Below are 27,680 nucleotides of genomic sequence, written 5' to 3' on the forward strand. Positions count from 1 at the left end.
TCTTTTGCTCATCTTAATCTTTAATTTTTATTGGCCAGTCTGAGATATGGCTTTTTCTTTGCAACTCTGCCTAGAAGGCCAGCATCCCGGAGTCGCCTCTTCACTGTTGACGTTGAGAATGGGGTACCTATGATACCTATGTAGATATTCCATAAAAAAAATCTGCCGTTTCCAGCCACAATAGTCATTTACAACATTAACAATGTCTACACTGTATTTCGGATCAATTTGATGTTATTTGAAGGGACAAAAAAATTGCTTTTCTTTCAAAAACAAGGACATTTCTAAGTGACCCCAAACTTTGGAACGCTAGTGTGCGCTGTGTCCAACTGGATTAGCAGCAGAATTTAGAACTTAACATTAGTATAAGAATTGCCAACAACAGATGAGCATCACAACACGAGGAAATGTAATCAGTGGATAATCAATCCACAGCCCCTTCATTTCATTTCCCAGGTGTTTGATAGATGTGATAACACAGAGAGAGACCAGTGTGATACAGAAAGGTTCAGTTCTATTCGTGCAGAAACAGCTGAACAATCACCAAGCAGGCAGACTACTGCCAGTAAAACAAGGGTAAGTGAGAATGACTCAGGCTGGAGACCTGGAGAAGGATTTCAAGAGAGAGGCCATTTGGCCTCTACTTCAAATGGGAGAGTTAATGAAACTGGCTGAAACAGAGAGCCTATCTAGCCTGCCTTAATAACAGCCCAAGGAGATTTGCCATACTGAGGTCGGTCAACAAATCACCACTCCACGCACTGCATATTCAGTCCTATAATTAAACTGGTGCAGGGCTGATCTCCAATGGGGCTGAATTGTGATTGGAGGGATCTGTCTGAATAGCCCTGTGGGGCGGGGTTTAATATTGAGGAAGTATTAGTTCAGATTCAGAATAAGGTTTGCCAATGATTACTATCCTAAAGAAGTAACCTCAGGAGGAGATGTCGAGGAAAGAGAGGGATGGTGTGAGGTGATGAGTGAAAGGAGCACCACCTGTCCATGAAGCTGTGCCACCTGAACGGCTGTGCCACCTGAACGGCTGTGCCACCTGAACGGCTGTGCCACCTGAACGGCTGTGCCTCTTGGTAGACTTCTACTATGGTTCCTATATACAGCGCCTTCAGAAAGTATTTTCCACATTTTATTGTGTTACAGCCTGAATTTTAAATAGATTCAATTGAGAGATGTCACTATACCCCATAATGTCAAAGTGGAATGTTTTTTTTTCGAAAGTTGACAAATGAATATAAAATGTGTCAGGTCAATAGGCATTCAAACCCTTTCTTATGGCAAGCCGAAATACGTTCACTCTGTGTGCAATAATAGTGTTTAATATGATTTTTGAATGACTACCACAGCTCTGTACCCCACACATACAATTATCACTAAGGCCCCCCCAGACGAGCAGTGAATTTCAAACACAGACTCAACTACAAAGACCAGGGAGGTTTTCCAATGCATCACAAAGAAGGGCACCTATTGGTAGATTGGTAAAAATAAAACAAGCAGACATTGAATATCCCTTTGAGCACGGTGAAGTTATTAAATACACGTCGGATGGTGTATCAATGCACCCAGTCACTATAAAGATGCAGGTGGCCTTCCTGACTCAGTTGCCGGAGATTAAGGAAACCGCTCAGGGATTTCACCACAAGGCCAATAATGACTTTATAAATGGCTGTTTGAGAAAACTGAGGATGGATCAACAACATTGTACTTACTCCACAATACTAACTTAAATGGCAAAGTGAAAAGAAGGAAGCCTGTACAGAATAAATATATTCCAAAACATGCATCCTGTTTGCAATAAGTCACCAAAGTAAAACTGCAAAAAAATGTGGCAAAGAAATTAACCTGTTGGGGCTAGGGGGCAGTATTTGCACGGCCGGATAAAAAAACGTACCCGATGTAAACTGGTTACTACTCTTGCCCAGCAATGAGAATATGCATATCATTAGTAGATTTGGATAGAAAACACTCGAAAGTTTCTAAAACTATTTGAATGGTGTGCGAGTATAACAGAACTCATATGGCAGGCCAAAACCTGAGAAGATTCCATACAGGAAGTGCCCTGTCTGACAATTTGTTGTCCTTCTGTTGCATCTCTATCGAAAATACAGCATCTCTGCTGTAACGTGACATTTTCTAAGGCTTCCATTGGCTCTCAGAAGGCGCCAGAAAGTGGAATGGGGTGTCTGCTGTCTCTGGGTGAAGAACAGCAGTAGAATTTGTGAGTGGTCAGTCTGGGGACAGTGACACTGGAGATGCGCGTTCATGAGAATTCTAAAACAAATTCTTTCAACCTTTGAATGAATACAACGTCGCCCGGTTGGAATATTATTGCTATTTTACGAGAAAAATAGCATAAAAATTGATTTTAAACAGCGTTTGACATGCTTCGAAGTACGGTAATGGAATATTTTGAAATTTTTGTCACGAAATGCGCTCGCGCGTCACCCTTCGGATAGTGACCTGAACGCACTTACAAAACGGAGCTATTTGAATATAACTATGGATTATTTGGAACCAAAACAACATTTGTTGTTGAAGTAGAAGTCCTGGGAGTGCATTCTGACGAAGAACAGCAAAGGAAATCCAATTTTTCTAATAGTAATTCTGAGTTTGGTGAGCCCCAAACTTGGTGGGTGTCAAAATAGCTAGCCGTGGTGGCCGAGCTATGTACTCAGAATATTGCAAAATGTGCTTTCGTCGAAAAGCTATTTTAAAATCTGACACCGCGATTGCATAAAGGAGTTCTGTATCTATAATTCTTAAAATAATTGTTATGTATTTTGTGAACGTTTATTGTGAGTAATTTAGCAAATTCACCGGAAGTTTGCGGTGGGTATGCTAGTTCTGAACATCACATGCTAATGTAAAAAGCTGGTTTTTGATGTAAATATGAACTTGACTGAACAAAACATGCATGTATTGTATAACAATGTCCTAGGAGTGTCATCTGATGAAGATCATCAAAGGTTAGTGCTGCATTTAGCTGTGGTTTTCGTTTTTGTGACATATATGCTTGCTTTGAAAATGGCTGTGTGATTATTTTTGGCAGGGTACTCTCCTGACATAATCTAATGTTTTGCTTTCGCTGTAAAGCCTTTTTGAAATCGGACAATGTGGTTAGATTAACGAGAGTCTTGTCTTTAAAATGCTGTAAAATAGTCATATGTTTGAGAAATTGAAGTTATAGCATTTTTGAGGTATTTGTATTTCGCCCCACGCGATTCCACTGGTTGTTGACTAGGTGGGACGCCAACACTCACTGAGTACAATGCTTCATATTTTCAAGCATGGTGGTGGCTGCATCATGTTATGAGTATGCTTGTCAACAGCAAGGACTGGGGAGTTCTTTTCTAGAAAAATAAACTGAATAGAGCTAAGCACAGGCAAAACCCTAGAGGATAAACTGGTTTAGTCTGCTTTCCAACAGACACTGGAAGACAAATTCACCTTTCAGTAGGACAATAAGCTTTTATAATTTTTTTTATTTCACCTTTATTTAACCAGGTAGGCTAGTTGAGAACAAGTTCTCATTTACAACTGCGACCTGGCCAAGATAAAGCAAAGCAGTTCGACACATGTAAGAACAGAGTTACACATGGAATAAATAAACAAATGAGGAATTGACATTGGGGGTGACCAGTGAGATATACCTGCTGGAACGAGTGCTACGGGTGGGTGCTGCTATGATGACCAGTGAGCTGAGATAAGGCGGGGCTTTACCTAGCAAAGACTTGTAGATGACCTGGAGCCAGTGGGTTTGGCGATGAGTAATGAAGCGAGGGCCAGCCAACGAGAGCGTACAGGTCGCAGTATATGGGGCTTTGGTGACAAAACGGATGGCACTGTGATAGACTGCATCCAATTTGTTGAGTAGAGTGTTGGAGGCTATTTTGCAAATGACATCGCCGAAGTCGAGGATCGGTAGGATCGTCAGTTTTCCGAGGGTATGTTTGGCAGCATGAGTGAAGGATGCTTTGTTGCGAAATAGGAAGCCAATTCTAGATTTAATTTTGGATTGGATGCTTAACGTGAGTCTGGAAGGAGAGTTCACAGTCTAGCCAAACACCTAGGTAACCTAAAACACCATGCCAAATATACACTGGAGTTGCTTACCAAGAAGTCAGTGAATATTACTAAGTGGTCTAGTTACAGTTTGACTTAAACTCAGCTTGAAATGCTATGGCAAGACTTGAAAATGTCTATCTATCTCTCAACAACCAACTTGACGAGAGATTGAATACATTATAATAATGGAAAATGCTGTACCCTCCAGGCGTATAGGACCGAGTTTGGGAAACCCTAGGCAATGTGACTGCTGAGGTTAGCCAAAAAGGACGTGTTTTGAAAGTTGGATCATCTTATCCTTTGAGGCTTTAAAAAAAAGTGTTCTTACACTATGATTTTGAACATTCAAAGCAACTGGGGAATGTCCATGGCCGGCATTGCTGTCACCTTCGCCTGCTATTTAACTTCTGAGTGATAGGAACCACAAGCACCAAGTGTCAAACTCTGTCCATTGACGAATTAAGGTCACCAATGAGTGAGGCACTCCTCTCACCTGGTTATCTAGGTCTTCGTTGAAAGGAAAAACTAAAACCAGCAGAAACCAGGCCCCCCGTGGAATGAGTTTGATACCCCTAACCAACACCAATCAGCCTACACCACTACGCACACACCTGTTGTTACTATGACAACTAACATAGCCATGCCAGCTAATGACTGCTGTCTGAACACACACTCATCCGATTTGATCACTTGTAACTTGCTGTTTGGACAGTCATTATGGGTAATGTGTGTAGATGGGTGATAAAAACCCCAGATTTAATCCCATTTGAATACAGGCTGAAACAACAAAATGTGGAATAAGTCAAGGGGTACGAAAACATTCTGAAGACACTGTACATCACATACTCTGTGGACTGCAAGGGAAATGGATCAATGAAGTATAAATCCTCTTCTAGATAGATACCTATAACCATAATACTCTAGTCCAAGCCATCCTTTCAGCTGTATCTGTGACGCAGATATTGACCAGTCTCCCCTGTGTGTCTGTACCTCATTCAAGGCCAGTGCTCTCTGCTCTCACCCCTGACTTCTCCACAGCACAGCATGCCCCGACTGCAACACACCGCTCAGCCCTTAGCCCCTGCTCTGATTTCAATTATCAGCTGCGCCATGGGCATCACAGGTCTGACATGTAGCGTAGCAAGAGGCAGAGGCAGGGATGGAGGCATACAGTACAGTTCACACTACAAACAACACACGGTTGGAAAGTGGACAGTGCAGTACACTAGATAGAGAAGTGATCAAGCCAGGATAGTCTTGACACTGAAATATGGAGAGAGAGAGAGAGCGTGCCAATATGGCATGGAAATGAAAAATACTTTGTTGGCCAGCCGTCACCAATTCCCCCATTAGACCCCGGGGCATGGAGGCTAAGACGAGAGCATGTCTGCGTCCCAGATGGCACCCTATTCCCTACATAGGGCACTATCTTGGACCAGAGCCCCTGTTCAAAAGTAGTGCACTAAATAGGGAATAATGTGCCATTTGGGACGCAGCTCATGTCGTGTTAACGGCTGTGACCCACCTGACTAACTGTTGTTTATAGCATATCCATAGCAGAACTCTCCAGTGCAGAACGTGTCCCTGGCTTTGGAATTTAACATAGGGACTACATGTGGGAGGGTGTATGTTAATGATAACCGAACAACTGTATCAAGTGTTTTTGGAAAAACTTCAAACTTCAAGGTATCTTTGTGATGGGTTGTCTATTTAGGAATAATGTCAAAACAAACGCATACACAAAACAGAACGCAGTCATAAAAAAAATAAAAAAAATAATTAGGCAATTAAACATGTGAAAAGACAAAACAATCCATTGGCCATGGCAGTAACTAAGGAAAGGAGGACGCAGAGCCACAGCGCTATTAGCCGCTGCCTCCAAAAAGCCCACCATTACACAGACTCCCTGCGGGTTAGAAGGTTATTTCAGCGTACACCTGTGTTATTCAGTGGAAGCCGGTGAGAGGAAGACGGCTTATAGTAATGGTTGTAATGGAATATAAGGAACGGTATCAAACGCATGGAAACCATGTTGGACACGTTTCCATTCATTACTATGAGCCCGTTCACAGACTGGTTCAATAATCTCCACAGCTGTCCCAATGGGATGGTTGGGCTTACCTCACTGCGTTTGGTGACCCTCCTGGCCACAATCAGCTGAATCGTCCCGCGTTTGTTGCCCTCTACCGACATAGACGTCCTTAGCGTCTCCATGGCCTCCTGGTTGGTCTTGCCTATCAATGACTCCCCGTTCACCGCTATCAGCTGGTCGTTGACCCGCAGCCGTCTATCCTGTTCACACAGCATATGACACGCCGGATCAGAATCAGTCAACACCCACGATCAGGCTGTTCAACGCAATCGCACTGTGCTGTTAACCTGGTCCCAGATCTGCTCGCGTCATCTTGCCAACTCCTTGTCACACCGAACAACGAGTGACACCCAGGCTACTTAAATCCCTAGAGAGTAGGCTAGAGTGCAAGAAACAAACTGGCACCAAGGTTACTGTACTGTCAGTGGAATAACGAATAGCAGAAAAAGCAATGAAGTTCACTGTCAAATCAGAACTGATAGACAGAAGATGCTAATAGGCAGATTAGTATATAAACTCCAAAAAAATACATCATTACTTATATGATCATGAACATTGGAATCCTAATGAGAGGGGCAAGACTCACCTTGCAGGCAGCTCCTCCGTTGATTATGGACTTGACGAAGATGCCTAGGTCAGCGTGGTTCTCCTTGGAGCGGTTGCCCTTGACGCTGACCCCTAACCCTGCCGACCCCGAGTCACTCAGAGGGATCTCAAAGGTCAGGAACTCCCTGGTACCATCAGGGGTCAACACCAGGTCATCCTCCTCAACCTTCTAGAATGGAGAGAGAGCGAGGGAGGGAGAAAGGACGGCTTCACTGGTCACTTCTGCTACTGTGAGATCGACTGATAGGCAAATACAAGATTAGTGTCCCAAATGGCACCCTATTCCCTCCATATTGTACTACTTTTAACCAGGGCCTGGTCAGAATTTGTGCACTATACTGTACAGAGTACCAGTCAAAGGTTTTAGAACACCTACTCATTCAAGGGTTTTTCTTTATTTTTTACTATTTTCTACATTGTAGAATAATAGTGTAGACATCAACACTATGAAATAACACATTTGGCATCCTGTAGTAACCCAAAAAGTGTTACACAAATCCAAATATATTTAATATTCTTCAAAGTAGCCACCCTTTACTTTGTCACAACACAACTGATTGGCTCAAACGCATTAAGAAGGAAAGAAATTCCACAAATTAAGTTAACAAGGCACACCTTTTAATTGAAATGCATTCCAGGTGACTACCTCATGAAGCTGGTTGAGAGAATGCCAAGAGTGTGCAAAGCTGTCATCAAGGCAAAAGGGGTCTACTTTGAGAAATCTAAAATAGATTTGGATTTGTTTAACACTTTTTGGATTACTACATGATTCCATATGTGTTAAATCATAGTTTTGATGTCTTCGCGATTATTCTACAAAGAAAATAGTAAAAATAAAGAAAAACCAATGAATGAGTAGGTTTGTCCAAATTTCTGACTGGTACTGTTGGGAACAGGGTGTCATTTGGGACGTAGCTATGCTGATTCCGACGCTCTTCAGCATCAGGAGCTATGGGCTGACCAACTCACATCTATGAGTTTAGTTACAGATGAGAGAACTTCAGCATGAACATGTGTGTCACTGGGAGTTCTTGGGGCAAAGGTTGGATACACTGTCTGTCATAGAGATCCTACGGTGTTCTGAATGTATTATGGTCTTCTGTAGCAAAGCAGAGCCTACATTGACATTGTGACTAAACACATTGTCAGAAGAATGGAGTATCTGATCACAATAAGTATGCCTAGTCACTTTACCCCTACCTATATGTACTGTATATATCTACCTCAATTACCTTGTACCCCTGCACGGAAACTCGGTACTGGTACCCTGTGTATATAGCCTAGTCATCCATACTCATTTTATATTTATTCCTCGTGCTATTATTTTTCAATAAACATTTTTATGTATTTTTGGGAAGGGCCCGTAAGTAAGCATTTGACAAATCAATTTTGATTTGATTCTGTGCTCACCTCGCAGGCCCCCAAAAGACACTAGAATGTATACAATTAAGAGCATTATCTACACACAGAAGCAGACACATACAGTATATCAGAAAATGCAACAGGTGCCTGAGCCTCAATGAATCACAAAAAAGCAATTCTCTCTGCCTTGTCAATTGACAGCTGTCCTCTGAATAAATCTGCACACTAAACTACTAGCAATTATGTGCGTGTGTAATGAATGCAGTCATAATCAAGCTCAGTGTCAAACATTCATCAGCTCCCATTGTTTGCAGAGAGAGAGATTGAATTACTTTGTGGAGAGACCGAAGGAGAGAGAGCGGGCGGGGGAATAGAGAGAGAGAACAGAGAAAGAGGAGAAAGAGAGACAGAGGAAGAGAGAGACAGTGAGAGCGATAGAGGGGGAGAGAGGATGAATCCATGTGGAACACAACTGCAGAACTGCCTTCTATTCCCCTCCTCTCCTCAACAACCCAGGCTGCAAGGTGCTTTTGTATTCCACAGAGTGAATAAAATGGCACCTCCACTCCCGTCCCCAATCTCGACCCCTACAGCCCTGGCTCCTACACACCCCTGGCCTCACTCACGCCCCCCCCCGATCGCTCCCAACAGCATCACCTGAAGCGATTAGAGGCGTGCTCTCAACTTTCCCAAACAAACCTGTCGATTTGATTGAATCAAAAAGTCACTTGAAACGAATTAAAAGCGCAAAAGAGGAGAGGAGAGATGAGGAGGCAGTGGAGGGTGTAATTGCTGGAGGGAGCCCATGTGGAGAGCACTGAACGCTTCTGAGGTTCTTTTTTTAAAGCAGCTCTCCTCTCTCTCTCTCTCTCTCTCTCACTATCTGCCTGAGACCGCATGCTGATAGACCATGAATATCAAACACCTGGGGGATAGACAGAGGAGTCCAGACAGACTGATGTGGAGGTGTGTGAGGCGCACAAAGAGAGACTCGCACGCACACACACCGTCACACTCCTCATGGACGGGGCAGCGAGTCATTAAACACAGTGGAACTGTGAGCAAAGAAAAGGACGTCACCTTTCAGCCCTGTATAATCACCGTCACACGAGGTCATGTGTTTTTCCCCAAAAATAACTCCCATCTCCCATCTGCCTCATCCGCCGAAACATCCACACATCTCGCGCAGTACACACGAGATTAGAATGGCTTCAGATTAGAATGAGACTCCAGATCCATCCATGTCCTCTTCCTCCTCTATACTGTGGCTGTGTGATGGCAATTACCCAGCTAGCAGCTGCTCCCAGTCACAGCGTGCTGTATATGCAGGAACAGGTGGCAGCTTGAAACATCACTTTAATTAAGGCAAGAGCTTGTTCTCCACTAGAGTCACTGGGCCTTCTGATTGACTCATACATTCACACACTAGAGACATGAATGCAGTCGCATCTGCACGGGGGCACAAATGACACTGTGCGCGCGCGCGAGGCAGAGAGCGGGGGCAGAAAGAGGCACAACCATTATTCATCGGAGTCGAGGGAGTGGAAAATGTGTCTGTGTAACCATAGATCAACGTGGCTTGGCTTTACATTACATTACATTACAGGGTAACTGGCACTGATGCCTTTTCAATATCAACTTGCAGTAACTCAGTGTAACTAATAGCACCACCAGAACAAGAAGTTCCCGATGATATCAGCTATTACGGATACTACTAGCAGTGGATTTACACTAATGTGTATTGCAAATGGCACCCTATATAATGCACAGCTTATTTTAAAAAAATATACTTTTTACCCCTTTTTCTCCCCAATTTCCTAATGTCCAACACACCGCTCGCTTACCCCGGAAGCCAGCCGCACCAATGTGTTGGAGGAAACGCCGTACAACTGGAGACCGGAATCAGCGTGCAGGTGCCCGGCCCGCCACAAGGAATCGCTAGAGCGCGATGGTACAAGGACATCCCGGACGGTCAAACCCTCCCCTAACCCGGACGACGCCGGGCCAATTGTGCGCCGCCTCATGGGTCTTCCGGTCGCGGCCGGCTGCGACACAGCCTGAGATCGCACCCGGGTCTGTCCTGACGCCTCTAGCACTACCTTAGACTGCTGCACCACTCGGGAGGACATAATGCACTACTTTTGACCAAAGCCATATGGGCCATGTTTCGAAGTGCACTATATAGGGAACAGGGTGCCATTTCAGACGTAGCCTACATGTATTAGATCAGTGATGCCCTGCGACGGCAGGGGAAGAGGCAGTTACTTCCTAAATCAGCACAGAGTGACAGAGCGTAGAGACCACAGGGCATACCCACCCATGGCCACATTTACTGTTACTTAGGCAGTCCAAATGAACAGCCCAACTGACTCTCATTCAATCTGCTGCACAACAGTATGTATGCCCTGTATGGTGCACTACAGGAGTACACTATATAGGGACACGGGTGCCATTTGGGACGCACACACTGTTGTGGGTGGTTACCTCAGTCAGCCAGTGGGGCTCCGTGGCCGACAGGGCCTCCCTCACCGAGCGACGCTGGAGAGGGGAACAGTCAGACCTGTGGTTACATTCCACACACACCAGAGACCACCGCAGGCCCGTCATTCCATGGTACCAAGGCCACACAAGCAACAAACCCCAAGCATGTCAGCAGGAGTGGCAACTAACCTTGTTCATGGGTGCATCTCAAATGGCACTTTATTGGCTATATAGTGTATTACTTTTGACCAGGGCCCATAGTGTCAACAATAGCATGCACCTCTGGGTAACGGCAGCCCCCCCCCCACCTACCTCACACAGAGAGATAATCAATTATTAACAGCGATTATATGTTTATTAATTATTAACGTTGCCAAAGTGCTGAGCTAATTCATGTTGAGGGTCAAGGTGATGTTGCCTATTGTCTCTGTGTGTTCGACCTGTTTTAGTGAGAGGGGGGATGGGAGAGTGGCTGCAGGCTGCTATGGCTTCAAGTGAGGCCTCGGGTTAATTGGTCCAGTACAGAGAGAGCGTGCCGTTTGGAGCTCTTAGCTTTGTTCCCCTGTCCCCCAGTCTCCCCCCATCCAGATACTGGAGGAGGGCCATTCAGATGAGATGGGGGGGCTAATGCGCTAAAACGTCTGTGTCTCCTACCCGGAAACACAGACTGATTCCCAAATGGCACCCTATTCCCTATATAGTGCACTACTTTTGACCAGAGCCCATGTTCTGTACTAGTATCAGAGCCTCAGTGCTGCTGTCTGCCTGGCACCACAACAGAACAGTGAAGTTCATGTGTTGTTGAGAGTTGTGTGGAACAAAGCCTCTAACAAGAGATAACATCTGCTGTGTATAATTGTGGAGCCCATTATGGAGGGAATATGCCGGGAAGGAGAGAACAAAGGGATTCATTGGCGAGGATTGTAAAATCATACATGAGAGAGAGAGACAGAGAGAGACAAAGACAGACAGAGAGAGAGCGACAGAGAGAGAGAGCGCGCGCGAGAGAGGGCGCGAGAGAGAGAGCGAGAGAGAGAGAGCGCGAGAGAGAGAGAGCGAGAGAGCGAGAGAGCGAGAGAGAGAGAGAGATAGCGAGAGAGAGAGATAGCGAGAGAGAGAGATAGCGAGAGAGAGAGATAGCGAGAGAGAGCGAGATAGCGAGATAGCGAGATAGCGAGAGAGAGCGAGAGAGAGAGAGCAGAGAGCGAGAGAGAGCGAGAGATAGCGAGAGAGATAGAGATAGCGAGAGAGAGATAGTGAGAGAGAGATAGAGATAGCGAGAGAGAGATAGCGAGAGAGAGATATCGAGAGAGAGAGAGATAGCGAGAGAGAGAGAGATAGCGAGAGATAGCGAGAGAGACTGCCTTGAGATCTAAGGTCTACAACGTGTAGGCCACCTTTATAAAGGAATTCATTGGCGAGGCTTGTAGAATCACACAGGACTGAGAGATTACTCAGGGATCTAAGGTGCCCAACTCTGGATGGTGTCTCATCTGAGCACAACGATAACACTCCGGAGCCGTTCCAAAATGACACACCTCCTGGTCTGGTATGAATGGTTTACTGGAAAGGGAAGGACCACCATGAAGTAAACCCATAGTTAGATCATCAGGAGACGAAGGGACGATGGGTTTGATATGCCAGCTGGGATCATAACCGAGACCGTTCTCCATTTGGCCACAGACCGCGCTTATAAGAACCATGAATGCAGGCAGCTGTCAGGTATCACAGGAGCACAGGGAACGTGGAACGCCCACTCTAGCCTGCTACCTTCGCTCTCCAACCGAGGAGCGTGAATTGAGGAGCAAACTGAACACGTCACGGAAGCACCAAATCAGCTGGTCAATAACGCTTGAGAACGGCTGTCTGACATTGTTCATAATGAATCCCCTTGATAGTGTAACAACCCAGTATAAACAAACCCTCTGCCTTGTTAAATAAAGGTTAAACAAAATAAAAAGAGGTGGTGAAAACAACAAGGACCCAATTCTATGTTTAAATACAGTCCTACTACACAGCGGATCAGTCTCCGATGAGGTTTCTCTCATCAGTTGAGAGCAACGTGAAAGCCATGCAAATGATCTCCGAGTGTCCCCAGACAAAGTCAAACAGCACAACGAGCATTCGACTGCATTCAGAGAAAGTCATCTATGAGTGTGGCCAGGTTGTTAATGGCACTGCATCACCGGGCGTGTCCCTGAGCAGATTCTTTGAGTAGTGAAAATACACCCTCCTCTACAGCGCCCCACTGAACTCCTACACCAGCGCATAACGGGACACGCAGAACTGTGCAATAAAGTACACTTTGTTTGACTGCACACCATCATACATGAATCACTTTTGACAACGGTCGACGCTTGACATTTACACAGCTGAAAATATCTCCCACGTTACTAACAGGCAAAGCAGAGGACAACCTGCACTGGAAGTGAAGTGCGTAGTCTTGGGAGTTTTGGCTGCCGTCCTACAAAGTACTGTTGAGAGTACAGCTATGTTCTCTGCCAGTGTAGGTTGATGCATGGAGATCCCCCCCTTCTTTAGACCAAGTAAGTTCCCCTCTACTCAAGCAGTGTGGCAGGCCAACATGCTACAGGAGCCAGGCAGGGTGTCAAGCAGAGGCAGCCGGGGTGGGTGGGTCAGGGACAGCGGTGGCATTAGCGGAGAACAGGCTCAAAGTATTGGCTGGAAGAGAACGAATGGTTTCTTGATATTTGATACCATTCCAATCATTCCAACCATTATCATGAGCCATCCTCCCCTCACCAGCCTCCACTGACTCAGTGTAGGGGACAGGTAACAGGTCAACATAGGGTTTGGGTGACTCTTACCAAATCTCTGGGGCTCTGCATCTGGGGCTCTGCATTCTAGAGGAAACAGGGTGGCAGAAGAAACAACAGTGGTCAATGACACGTTTGCAGCAACACCGTACATCAAATCTAACTGAGGGAGGAGCACATCAGGCAAATCCAAATGTGGACCTTGAAGCCAGTTCCACTGCTGATGTTCATCTTCTTCTTCAGGACTGATTTACACCTGGGACACCAGGTGGGTCCAATTCATTGTTCAGGTAGAACAGAAACCCAGCAGTTCTCTGGACCTCCAGGCTCACATTTGAATACCCCTGGAGTCGACTGACAGAAATCCAAACTAGCATGTCTAATAATCATCATCCATTGACCTACTGTAGACTGTGCAGTAGAAGTGGGCTTCCCAGTGTTCACACATTCCAACAGAGTGCATTTCTTTACCAAACTACATACTCACATGTACCACTATAGCCCTTCTGTGGATATTACCAGCATATCAGTAATCATCGCCTGGGGGCTGGGAATAACACAGAGAAGCTGCTCCTGCTCTCTTCCCCACTACTAGAGTCAGAAGAACCAGGCCTGTGTCCCCCCGGGGGTAGAAGCAGTTCTCTCTCTGCTGTGTAATATTTATACCCCCCCCGTCATGTGTGTCAGACGAGATAGCAGACAGATATCTCTAGCTTGCGTCCCAAATGGCACCCTACTCCCTACATAGTGCACTACTTTTGACCGGGGCCCATCGGGAAAAGGGTGTTCCATTTGGGACACATCCTCCTGAGTGAAAGAAAGGCTCTGGACTAATCAAAAGATGAGTATTGATCTCGATGAGGCCTGGATGAACGCCCCTGGGCTCAACATCTAACTCAGCCCGGCCAGAACGATTGGCCCAGAGTGACAGCCAGCCAATAGGGTGTGTGTGTCTTCAGTTGTAATAACTGTCACTGTTGGGGGTGGGGGGTTGGTTGAACCTGCTGTTGGGTGCTGGTGCTGATGGCTGGGATCCACTAATGGTGAGAGGAGAAAACTCTGGCCCATTATTATCACAACAGGGGGGATTTAAGTGCTACTCTGTTCTATAACTCAGCCTGGTGCAACAGCCCGGGTGTTAAAGAAGCATACTGGCGGTTTGGTTGGGAGATCGTATAGTAGCCAGTGACTTGGGTAATAACTACTGATCAACCTCAGAGGCACTGCCTGCGCTCCAAATGGCACCCTATTCCCTTTATAGTGCACTACTTTTGACCAGGGCCCATGGTCAAAAGTAGTGCACTTTGGTAGGTAATAGGGTGCCATTTGGAACACAAGCACTATGATTTAGACCTCAGCAATAACCCCAGCATTAACTCTCCCTATTCCTTTCATCAGACACACTAACAGAACCCCAGATGTGTTGTTTCATTAAAAAAACATGTGTATTGACAAAACCTTTCAATTAAAACAAATTAAAAACACACGGAGTGTCTTATATAAACACATTACATGGCATGAGCCATTATAATCTCAAACTGAGTAGTCACCCTCTAGTCACTCTGACAACACACCATGGCTGCGTTTCAAATGGCACCCTATTCCCTATTTAGTGCACTACTTTTGACCAGGATGGGGGGGTGTGGGTTCTGAATCTGATTGATATTCCACCCAACAACAAGTGCATTTCTCAGTCTGTCCCTAACCTGCCCGCTTTCTCACCCATCCATCAATCTATCCAATTTGTTCTGAGGGAGCGGAGCGCTACAGGTTCCCACCGAGAATACTTGGATCAGGGACTGCATCCTAAATGGTGCCCTACCCCCTACATAGTGCACTACATTTGACCAGGATCCACAGGGCTCTGATCAAAAGTAGTGCACCACGTAGGGAATAGGATGCCATTTGGGACGTACCCCGGGATAATAGAGCGTAGCGCCGTGCCAGAGTAGCACAATCAATCTGCATGCTGCACTGGCATGTTGTGTGAGGAGGAGAATGGAAAGAAAACACAATACTTACTGGGGAACTTGGGAGATTAACCGTGACAGGATATAAGACGCACACAAACCACAGGTCCCAACGACATGCATATTGATGTACACACACACTTTCCTGAGAGTAGGGGACATTATGACAAACGGGGACTCAGTATCCTAGAGAGGAGGGAATGTAGAGACCGCGGTCTTAGGGGAGCAGAGAGACCTACCAGGAAGGTCTCCTCCTGTCGTAGCACCACCAGCCCCACAGCTCCTCCCATAGGCGTGGCCCTCAGCAGAGCGACCACTTCCTCCTGGGTCCGACCAACCAAGTCCACTCCATTCACCTGGAACACGTACGGCAATTAGTAACATACAGATTCACATTCCGATTTTGACCCCTAAATCCCACAATGAGGAACACGCTGCCATTCACTTGAACTGATCCCACCAAGACACTATTATGAGCCTAAACAAGAGCCAGACCTCACGCCGTATTAGAGGCTAACACAACATAAACCATTGGGAACAGAGATGTAGAAACAGGGCGACCAGACAACGAGAGCGTTTTACTGATGTATCCCCTGGTGTCAGGTCTCACCTCCAGCAGCCTGTCTCCAGCTTTGAGGCGTCCGTCCTGGATGGCAGCGCCTCGGGGCAGGATGTTCTTCACGTAGATGGGCGCCGAGCCGCCGATGGGGACGTCGCGCGAAGTGATGCTGAAACCCAGACCCTCTGGACCTAAGAGACGAAACAGGAGGATGTGTACGCGCGAGAATGCCGGTCACATTTTGACTCCCCTCATAACACAGGTACAGTCAGATCTACACAGCAGCAAGACATTCTGGCTGTGTTTGAAATCTGTCTTGCCTACTACTTACTAAAACGACATACTGTGTATTAATCATACTATATACCATTTAGAACGTACTGTTTAGTGGAAATGTATGCAGTAAGCAACAAATATCAACGTACTAGGCTCACCCATACCGAGAATGTGTAATCTAATTTGCAATTGCGTTGCTTTCCGCCATCTGTTCATTTTGCGTTCCCTTCTCTTGATTATCAGCTGTCGTCAAACACGTGGGTCGGAAAAGACAATTCTCTTCCTCAATAGCATGCAGCGATTTCTAGATGTAAAGCCAAAATGGCTATGACATCCTGGAATTTAAAGCATACTAAAATGTTCGAAATTTCACTTACTATAAGACATTTTCAATTCGCATACACAAAAAGCCTATTTACAATGCAAATATGGGTATTCAGACATGGCCTAAAGGCATTACAAAGTGGAAATGCAACATGGGAAGGATTCTGGACAGCTAGTATGAAAGGTTGAGACAAAACGCAGTGTTGACCTGCGGAATCCTCCCGGCCTGAATCAGAGTCCAGAGGTTGAGGATGGTATCTCGCTCTCCTCTCCCGCCGGCACCACAGTCCGATCATTAGGAGAATGTCTGCCAAGCCTAATCCCTCTGTCTGACTGTCTGAGCTGTGTATGGTAATGCAAGCAAGGCAAACACAAAGAGGATTCGAGAACACTCTTGAGGATTCTGTTTCAGAGCAATCTAAATCCCCTCCATGTCAATAAGCCAATCAACTTCCCACCATAGGACGGACATGTATTATAGTTACTGGTAAATGGCATTCGCATGAATGTGTTTCATATGGTACACTGGATCTTTCAAGACACGTTAGCTCAGTCTTTCTAATATCCCAGATTGATTGTGTTAAAGTTTGGGTTTTGTGCAAAGGCCAGTGAGTTTGTTTTGTTGACATCTTAAAGGGATACGTCGGGATTTCTGCAAAAAAAAGCCCTCTATTTAATTACCCAAAGTCAGATTAACTCGTGGATACCATTTTTATGTCTGTGAGTGCAGTTTGAAGAAAGTTGCTAACTAGCTTTAGCACAAAAGCTAACTAGCATTAGCGCAATGACTGGAAGTCATTGGGCTAAAAGCTAGTAAGCAACTTCCTTCAAACTGCACACACAGACATAAAAATGGTATCAGACTCAGGGGAAGTAGATAAAGGTCTTCATTGCCAAAATCCTGAAGTATCCCTTTAAGATGTCAACAAACCAACTAAATCTATCCACCAAATAAGGTTCAGTCTGCTGCACTCAAAACACAACAAACAAGCCAGAGGCCGTGGATGTTATTAACAGTGCTATGTTTATGTAGGCCTCCTCTCAAAAGGAAGTGAATAAAAACCTAATAGCATGATACACACCTGGATGTGGTCTGTGGGGACTGTATAAAAGGCACTCTATTCCCTACATTGGTCAAAAGTAGTGCACTGAGCCCTATGGGCCGTGGTCAAAAATAGTGCACTATAGCAAATAGGGTGCTGTTTGGGACATATACATCATACCTGGCCAGGGCAGTGAAGAGATCCCTACACAGTGCTAGTGTGCAATACATGCCTTTTGACACAATGTACACTACGCAGACGATTGGCTGCCTAGCAACAAGCCCTCTGTCTCCCCCAGTTGCCCGTGCCGGCACACACAACTGGTCTCCTATGGCCTGCCTACCCTGCCTGACTGTGTGTCTCCTATTGCAGAGGCCTGTGCTGTGCCAACTCTGTCCAGCTGTCAGTCACTACATACACTCCAGAGATGTGTTGAATTAGGAATGAATGGATCAATCTGGATCGGCAACACATTTTCTCTCTACCGTTTCAGGCAAAAGTGGGAGGCCTTTCGGCCATCTTTGTTGACGTTGAAGGCTACATTGAAAGATTCTAATGTGTGTGTCTGTTCATTAAAAGAGCAATGAGAAGCGTACAGTACCAGACCCTCACAGAACTGGAGTGAGTCTGACCCATACAGTACCAGTCAAAAGTTTGGACACACCTACTCATTCCAGGGTTTCTCTTTATTTTGTTATCTACATTGTAGAATAATAGCGACGACATCAAAACTATGAAATAACACGTAGCAATAAAGCTCCTGAGTGGCGCAGCGGTCTAAGGCACGGCATCTCAGTGCCAGAGGCGTCACTACAGACCCTGGTTCGATTCCAGGCTGTATCACAACCGGTCGTGATTTGGAGTCCCATAGGGCGCCGCACAATTGGCCCAGAGTCGTCCGGGTTAGGGTTTGGCTGGGGTAGGCCATCATTGTAAATAAGAATTTGTTCTTAACTGACTTGCCTAGTTAAATAAAACATTTAGAAAAGTAAGCAAAAAAGTGTTAAACAACTGCAAATATATTTTATATTTGAGATTCTTCAATGTAGCCACCCTTTGCCTTGATGAAGCAGTCTGAGAGAATGCAAAGCTGTCACGAGGTTGTCACTTGGAATGCATTTCAATTAACAGGTGGGCCAAGAAACACGAGCAAAGGACATTAGACCGTTGGAAATCTGTCCTTTGGTCTGATGAGTCCAAATTTGCAATTTTTGTTTCCGAACACCATTTCTTTGTGAGACGCAGAGTAGGTGAACGGATGATCTCCGCATGTGTGGTTCCCATCATAAAGCAGGTGTGATGGTGCTTTGCTGGTGACACTGTCTGTGTTTTATTTAGAATTCAAGGCACGCTTAACCAGAATGGCTACCACAGCATTCTGCAGTGACACACCATCCCATCTGGTCTGTGCTTAGGGACTATAATTTATTTTTCAACAGGACAATGACCCAAAACACACATCCAGGCTGTGTAAGGGCTATTTGACCAAGAAGGAGAGTGATGGAATGCTGCATCAGATGACCTGGTCTCCATAATCACCCGAACTCAACCCAATTGAGATGGTTTGGGATGAGTTGGACCGCAGAGTGAAGGAAAAGCAGCTAACAAGTGCTCAGCATATATGTGGGAACTCCAAGACTGTTGGAAAAGCATTCCAGGTGAAGCTGGTTGAGAAAATGCCAAGAGTGTGCAAAGCTGTCATCAAGGCAAAGGGTGGCACTTTGAAGAATCTCAAATATGAAATAGATTTTCATTTGTTTAAAACTTTTTTGCTTACTACATAATTCCATATGTGGTATATCATAGTTTTGATGTCTTCACTATTATTAAAAAGTAAAAATAAAGAAAAACCCTTGAATGAGTAGGTGTGTCCAAACTTTTGACTGGTACTGTATGTATGTATTTATTTTGAAGTGACTGTAATAATATGAATATATCTTTTGAGCCAAACAATTTGACAACATCTTCTTTGAAGTCCCAAAAAGAAGAATAATGTATTCATACAACTTCATCACACAAACCTAAACACTAGTTATTTCTCTTCTGACAGGCTGAGAAGCTAAATTCTTAGAATGAGGGAAGGAAAGAAGGCAATTTTCTCAGACCCACCATGGCTGGAAAGGATTACAGCGATGCTTTCTCTGTCGGGCTAATCACAAACCACCTCTGTGAAGAATGGATTCATTCTCCATTCAATATGTAGGACCAGGACCTTTTCCTGAACACATGAACTGACCTGGAGGAAAAAAACTATGGGCCTTGGGATGGCCACAGTCAGGAAAAGCTCACGGCCCTCCTGAGGTTAAACAGATGCTGATCTTTAGGGTGTGTGTGTGTGTGTGTGTGTGTGTGTGTGTGTGTGTGTGTGTGTTGGATGCTGACCTTTCTTGAGCTGGATGTTGAGTCTCCTGCCAACCTTTTTGGTGAATCCCGCCGTGGGGGTTGAGTTTAACACCCTGTGAGGGGAGGGGGCGTGGCCGGATGGGGGCTTGCCCATGGAGCCCCCATGGGGGTGGGGTATAGGGGTGTAGGCGTCGCCCTGCTCCGGGTGATGGTGGGGATGGGGACCACGGGACTGTGAATTAAGATAAGACAGTATTTTATTGTCTGGTTTCACAGGAATGTGCCTTGCATTCTAAAAGCAACGACAGGAAATATAGAAAAACAGAGCGAGACCTGTGGGGTGTGGTCCAGGCCTGAGGTGGTGCTGCCTCTCTCGCTAGCTAGCGAGTCGGGGCTGAAACGTCCAGAGTAGGCCACGTTGGGGTTCCTCTCGCTGTGTGACAGCTGCTCATACTGGGCCTTCATCAGGTTGGGAACCACGTGGAACATGATGACCGGGGAACGCATGGCCTGGCGGAACATGTTCTGGGCTCTGAGGGTAGGCAGAACCAAAACAACAGTCAACAATCCTTTGGTGTTCTGGAAATCCTGTTGGACGATTCCGGGAATCATGTGAAATAAAAGCAGGTTATCCTGAATCATCCAAAACCAGGAGGTTTTGGGAAAGTTACTGGCATTTTGCAACCCTACAGTCAAAACAGGGCTGGTGGATCATGCAGACAAGTTACACACTATACACTAGTGGTGGTCCACCTGCACTGTGTATATGTGATTAAAGCCTGTTGAAAGTAACCATGTACAGCTTTAGAAAAGGTTTGCCAGGTTTTATCATGTAATCCCTCAATTGGCTACAGATGAAAGGAATGGGCTTTTCATAGAATGATTGGAGAGAAATCCTTTTAAACCCCTTCAACATGAGGTAAGGTAGGTGTGAACTGTAAACATCTATTGAGTGCAATGTTGCCGTAGCAGGAGTCTTGTTATCCACACCTGTCACAGTACAGTAAAGTTGACTTTGCTAGTCATCTCGGATGTGCTCCCAATGGCACCCTAGGCCAGGGGCTATAGGGCTCTGGGCAAAAGCAGTGTACTATATAGGGCATAGGGTGCTATTTGGGATGTAGACATCTCCACTCTCCAAAAAAAAAGCTGAACAGACATCATAACCCCACTCCCAATGACCTTGCAATTCCTTGCCAAGATTCCTAGCTGTTTTCCCAGCCACTAATAAAATCCCCAAAGGAAATGGATATTGCCCAGTGACTTCCCAATTTCAGGCTAGATAAAGTCCCAGACAGGATGTAATCTGTTTCCCATCCCAGGTTATTTACTGGGGTTGAATTAAAGATATGAAAACAGACAGTTTTACACATGCTAAATGTCAGAAAAGCTTATATGTTATATCTTTAAGGAAGGGGCTGGGAGGGCTATAGTATAGGCATAGGTTTATTGTGAGTGAGTGTGCGCGCACAGAAAGTCCATGACAGTAGTGCCTGTGCTTCTGAAAAGCACAAAACCTGGAACAGCCCGTTGTTGACGACAGACATACAGTAGACCACAGAGTAGAAAGAGAGACTTAACACTGTATTCAGAAGCTTTAGCTACAATGAATAGAATGGGCTCCCCATTCAAGTCAATGACACCATAATGGCAGGCCATTTTGAGTGTACCCACAGGCGGAAAGCAGGAAGTACTCATTCTATTTCTATGGAACAGTATCTGCAGCAGAGTGGGATGGGAGGCAGCAGCAGTTAGCTAGGGTGTTAGGATCTGGTCAGACAGAGGAGCTGAGGACGAGAGAGAGAGAGAGAGAGAGAGAGAGAGAGAGACAGATCGCTGAAAACCAGAAGCTATGGAAGTTAAGCAGTGGTAGTGAGGGAGACAATGGAGCTGCGAGACAAAGGAATGGATGCTGAGTAGGTAGCGCCTACTGAAGGTAGGCTTGACCTAAGAGTCAAACAGGGAGGGGTTAGTATTCACAGCAGCCGATGGAGCTGATAGATATATGGGGATATAGAAAGGGTTGAAGGTATGGAGAGGACAGAGGCTGAGAGGAACGGCAGCCAGCCTCCATTTTACCAAGACCCAAACAGTAGGATCAACCTAGGAGGAGTCAAACAGGAACGAGGTTAGCTTTGCAACAGACAGCGGTGGCAACAGAGCCGTGGAGAGGAGATGGAGGGAGAGGAGCAGGGGAGGGACTGGCGGGTGGGCAGGGGGCTCAGGACCCGGTGGTCCACCCCGGCTCGGTAGATACAGGTGTCTTACTGTTCAAAATGGATGTTCCGCAGGTCTCCATTATTAATGCGCACGATGCAGTCGTTCTCCTGGAACAGACCCTGCTCCTGCGCCTTGCCTCCCCTCTCCAGGCGCTTGACCAACAGGCCTAGAGTCCTGGAAACATTCAGAAGCAGACGTTGGTGCAATGCTGCTGGGCAGCTGTGCAAGAGGCCTCAGGGTTGAAAATGAGACTCAGAGCAGGCCTGGGAAGAGATCTACTGCAGCTTTACAGCAAACGTCTAGGCTCTACATGACCAACACTTTACTGTAGCAGCATGTGCTTCATGTCATCTGCATCCTCACTGAGGCCACTGGCTAACACTGGTTGGTGTACGGTTTTCATTTCCTTTTTAGGCATTTAGCATTTAAGGCGTCTTAACCAGAGTGACTTAAATTAGTGAGTGCATACATTTATTTTATTTTTTTCTGGCTAAGTGGGTGTGAGATATGAGAGGGACTATTTGTGGCGTTATGTTTGTCAGTTCTAATTCTGGTGACTCAATGAAAGTGTATTTTCTTCGGTCTTCCAAAACAGTAAGTGCATGGGTGTAGTTGCTATAGCGAGGTGTGCTTGGTTTTTCTCTTACCTGAATTCCAAGTTTAGCTCCTGACTGAACTGCCAAATGCCAAACATTATCATTCTGACGGGAGAAATGGTCAGGTCGACAGTAAGACGTAGGACTTAGAGAAATGCTGCTCCGTCACATTTGAGTTCGGGAAGCCCTCCGGTTTTGACGGCTGTCAGTGCAGTAATCCGCCATAGTAAACCTCCTCCAGGCTTCCTGACTGCTAAACAATGCTGACTTCGCTGAAATATTGAATACCGAGTAGGCCAGGGTTCAATGTAAATCAACCAAATTACCATAAACGTGCTAAAACTATTCAAACATAACTTTTTATTCACAGATATGTAGACACACTGTGAGATGCCGTGCCTTTCCCAAAATCCCCCACTTTTCCAGAACTTCGGCTGGAAGATTCTCTGAATCTGGAGGGAATAAGCTAGCCTGGGTACCAGTCTGTTTATGCTGTCATGCCACTCCTTGCCACTTCTTGTCCTGTTTGGCAAGACAAGGAGTTGACATGACAGCACAAACAGATTGGGGACCAGGAACTGTAAACCTAGCTCTGTGCTAGTGGACATAAGTGCAAGACCAGTAAATGAATGATTCTTCTGAGACGTACGAAGACTGAAATGTGTATGACGCAACCTTCAGACGGGACTCACGGAGGAACATGACAGTCACCTGCAAACACTGAACAACCATGATTGATCACTGTAAACTAGCTAATCACTTCATGATGTGTGAGCATGACGTGTATGAGGTGTAGGACCATGTGTAGTGTGTGTGTTGTCCTGTGGCACATGAGGAGGATGCAGGGGCCATGGCAGACTAAGCGCTCGCTCTCCCTCCCTCGTCTGTCTGCCCCCCCCCCCCTCCCTCCCTCGTACTCCCTCCCAGTGTCAGGCCTGCATAGCGTCAGTGAGCCTGCTGCCTGTCTGTCAGGTGCTGTAATAGTGGGAAGGCTTTACCTGCGGTCCCGGGCACTGAAAGGTACTACATGGATCCCCAAGGGCCCGCCATCATTGGAGACTTCTACCAGCTTTACAATGTCACTGTGAGACAATGATGGATGAGGAGGGGGTGAGAGGGTGAAACCATATACGGGCAAAACAACTGGAAGTAAGGAAGGGGGAAGAAACCATAACAAACGGAGCAGGCAGAAATGAATAAAAAAAACACGTCTGTCTGAAGCACTAGGGATGAACGTCACACCAGGGCTTCTCCCCACATCCCAGGTGACAGAAACGCATCATTCAGAACCCAGATCTAAGGAGTGTCAAGGTAGGTTTCCAGTAATACTGTGTGTACATATCATATATATATCTATACATATATTTCTAAACCTTCAGATGGTCTTTCAGATTTCGATTTTTCCCCCAGATATTATTTAGATTTAGATTTGATAGTTATATTCAGAAAATTGTATCAAAGGTGTTTTTAAACATTGTTGTTCTTGTGTTCTTTGACCTGTAACCCATTGACTTTCCATAGCTTGGTGCCTTCAGATGCGTTTCTGTTTCCTGTAGGATAAAGGAACTATGCATACGAACAACATCACTGTACTGTTTTGAGAGGTGGAGAAACCGTCCTTATTGGGTGAAATAATATCAACGACATACTGTACCTGCACATTAGACTGGAGGCATGCAAGAGAGTTAATGACAGTCAGAAAACAATAAGAGTTATTAATATCGCCATGCCAATGGATCAGCACGTGGGTCAGTTTTATGGTTGATGATGGTGTTTGGTTTACTCGAGTTCCACAACCAACGTTAGCCAGGGGTTTAAAAAGATTTTCTCCGAACCTGCTGAATGAAATATTACCTGTCCTGAATCTAGAAATATTATTGACATGAATTACAACATGGAGAAGAAACGATAGCAGCAGTGGTGTTTGGTTAGGTTCAGCTCAGAGGTTTTAGGTAGTTAACTGGCACTCGTTCCCCTGCTACGTGTGAATGCTACTTCCTTTACATGTTAGTGATCAACATCAGGTGATCAGAGAGGTAGTGAGGTTGAGGCAGAGGCAGGCCCAAAAGCCCTGGACATATCCCAAATTGCAAGCTATTCACTATATAGTGGGCTATATTCCGTAATTCTATATAGGGAATAGGGTGCCAATTGGGACGTATAGTCCTCTATCTGTAATTGGACAACTTTGTGAGGAACTTACTCTAGGGACCTCAGAGGGGTGTGGTCCATACAGGAATCAGCTCGGCCAATCGGCTCGATCCTATTGTTCTCCTCCTCCTCATCCTGAAAAACACAAGACAACAGCCATAGAATTACATATAGAACTCCTATACTGATTTATAGGATGTCTGTGACAGCACTTGGACATCCCATCAAACCAAGCCTCCGGAGTCCTATTGGAACAGACGTTGAACGATGTTCCATTCCACGCCGAAATGAGTGGTACAGTTTAAATCATTCAAAAACGGTAGGAAACGTGACCCAACAGACAGGTAAACCTACATAACAGTCCCTGTTAGAGCCGGTGTATTTGCTGCTATTCAAACCTGAAAGAAATGGCCAGGGAGACATGACTGGCTCTCCTTTGAAAATGAACAAAGCCTTATTAACCCTCAGTCTGCCATCTCTCACTGTGCCCCGACTCTGGACATTGTTCCTATTGTACTGTATGTCTTCTGTCTCAGTAGAGCCAGGACTCCGGAGTGACTCAGGAGACCTAGAGAGCGCACGCGAGAGAGCCGACAGCGACACCAGAGAAGGCGGAGGAGCCACGGCAACAGCAGCCACGGCAACAGCAGCCACGGCAACAGCAGCCACGGCAACAGCTCGCCTCAGAATTAAAAATTAGGGCATGACATTTTAGATGCCGGTTGTTTTTCTTTACCCGTCATGACTTATTTGATTTTCATGACGTTCTTCATCCATAACCGTCGGTTATACGGTTAGACCGTCATTGTTGCCATGACAGTACACCGTTTGCTGCCGAGAGGGGGGACATACAGTGGTGGGGGCTATGCTGCCTGTCTGAACCACAGTCCTGTTGTCCTTCAGACTAAGCTCACAGCGGCTACAGAGCATGTCTCATAGAAACGTGTCCTATGCTTAACAGGAGTTATGGGTTGTTAATTGGTTTCTGAACGAGATAAACGGGTTTGAGACGCCGTGGGTTACACGTAAATGATATTGTGTAGACCGAGAAAGAGGAGCGCAGCCTTTCTCCAAAGAAAGAAACAGACAGAGGCTGATATTTATGAAAAGGTAAAGAAAAATACAATATTCACATTTTATTCCCCAAGACAACACTATGTTACTTGAAGAGGATGTGAATCACATTCACCATCACAGGTGCCTCAGGCGAGTCCCACTGCCACATTTCAATAGCAGCTTCTCTAAGGACTTCTGTTTTATTCATTGAGTGACAATTCCATTTTGCTAACCTGCACAGTGGGCCCTGGTCAAAAGAAGTGCCTATAAAATGAAATAGTGTGGCATTTGGGATGCAGACATTGTCTTTCCCCCCCAGGCAAGGCACGGGGACAGGGAGCGAATGTTGAGGGGAACGTTGCAGACACTGTCTGTTCTCCATCATTAAACTATCGGCTCGGGGCAATAGGTCCCCCCAACGCACCCACCCACCCAGCATCTGGCTCAAGATGGTGGTTGGGACTTACCAGTGATTTGAGTGACTCAAATATGTTGTCTGCACAACCTAACATCATTTGATCAAACTACAGTAGATACACATTCTTCTGGTTATTGCTGCTGGCTATTGCTGGCTCAAGTTGGTGGTTGATACTTGATAGTGATATGAGTGACTCAAATATGACAGTTTGCACTTCAGATACCCATATACAGCATACTAAATAACCCTACAGCAAGTACAAGAGACTTTCAAGACTTCACATTAGATTTAACTGTCAAAAGTCACTTAAAAACACAACATGGCACTACCCTCCTCCTGTGCCAACAGGACGTACATTTCCTCCCAATCTAACCAAGTGGTTAGAACACTACATCTGCAAGTCAGGCCTGGGGTTTAATGGCTACTGGGAAGACAAGACAGGTAGGTAGGTAGCGCAGGCCGTGGCTGAGTCCCAAATGGCACTACTCCCTTTATCACAGGACATGCCGAGTTTTCTTTCTCAGCCGAGTCATTGTTTGTTTCCTCATCTTAGTGATCTACCCCAACGACACTTGGGCCTGTGGGCTCATTCAATTTGAATAGTAAAATCAATCCAAGTCTGTCCCCCCCCCCCATCTAGCTCTCAGTGTAAATTAAGTGGCCTGTGTAGCAGAAGGGCAGACTGTACTTAATGAAGTGTGCTCCTGCTGGAAATGGACTGCTGATTGTTTACGGACACACACAGACACGCACCCACAGAGACACGGAAACACACACACACACACACACACACACACACACACACACACACACACACACACACACACACACACACACACACACACAAGCCTTCAAATACCTACAGGAGTCTTTAATAAATCTAATAGGGAGAGACCTGGCAAGCAGGTACTGTGTCACTGGCTTGGTGACCCCTCTCAGGAAACCCCTCTTAAAGCTGGAATCCTTAGTCGCTACATACATTTTTTGACTTAAAAATGCATTATATATGCCCATTCAGGAATATAACTTATAAATGCCTCACGGGCTTAGGACAACTGTCATACTTCATCAGAACCCAAAATACAAAATTATAGCTTGTTTTACAATGTTTGTAAATAATGTAAACAAAGACTGTGTAGCCTGGTTTAAACTATCACGGATGGTCAGTCCCTGTATCCATAGCTATAGTCTATGAATTTGAGAGTGATTGCATTTCTCCAGGCCCACCCCTCAGCTTTTTAACCACAACACAGGACGGGGTGTCCGCTTTGCTATCGTTTCAATTGAGGATTCTAGCTTTAAGGCTAGATTTGGTTCCGTTTCTGG

General features: G+C 45.6%; 1 protein-coding gene across 6 annotated transcripts in view; it reads right to left on the minus strand.

Moving 5' to 3' along the window:
• LOC106568841 (partitioning defective 3 homolog) overlaps nt 1–27,680 on the minus strand; it is a 239,994-nt gene that overhangs the window by 99,612 nt on the left and 112,702 nt on the right. For 2 of the 6 annotated variants that reach the window (XM_014139554.2, XM_014139553.2), the window contains exons 6-16: nt 24,933–25,015; nt 23,728–23,811; nt 22,182–22,307; nt 20,247–20,445; nt 19,953–20,145; nt 15,979–16,118; nt 15,608–15,724; nt 13,450–13,485; nt 10,625–10,678; nt 6,759–6,947; nt 6,202–6,372 (exon numbers count right to left, since the gene is read on the minus strand). In XM_014139554.2, the coding sequence (XP_013995029.2) occupies nt 6,202–6,372; nt 6,759–6,947; nt 10,625–10,678; nt 13,450–13,485; nt 15,608–15,724; nt 15,979–16,118; nt 19,953–20,145; nt 20,247–20,445; nt 22,182–22,307; nt 23,728–23,811; nt 24,933–25,015 (1,392 nt within the window). The remainder of the gene's footprint in view (nt 1–6,201; nt 6,373–6,758; nt 6,948–10,624; nt 10,679–13,449; nt 13,486–15,607; nt 15,725–15,978; nt 16,119–19,952; nt 20,146–20,246; nt 20,446–22,181; nt 22,308–23,727; nt 23,812–24,932; nt 25,016–27,680) is intronic. The other 4 variants (XM_014139559.2, XM_014139555.2, XM_014139556.2 and 1 more) reach the window with 3 other exon arrangements.

The sequence above is a fragment of the Salmo salar genome, chromosome ssa14 (genome assembly GCF_905237065.1).
Source record: "Salmo salar chromosome ssa14, Ssal_v3.1, whole genome shotgun sequence".
NCBI lineage: Eukaryota > Metazoa > Chordata > Actinopteri > Salmoniformes > Salmonidae > Salmo > Salmo salar.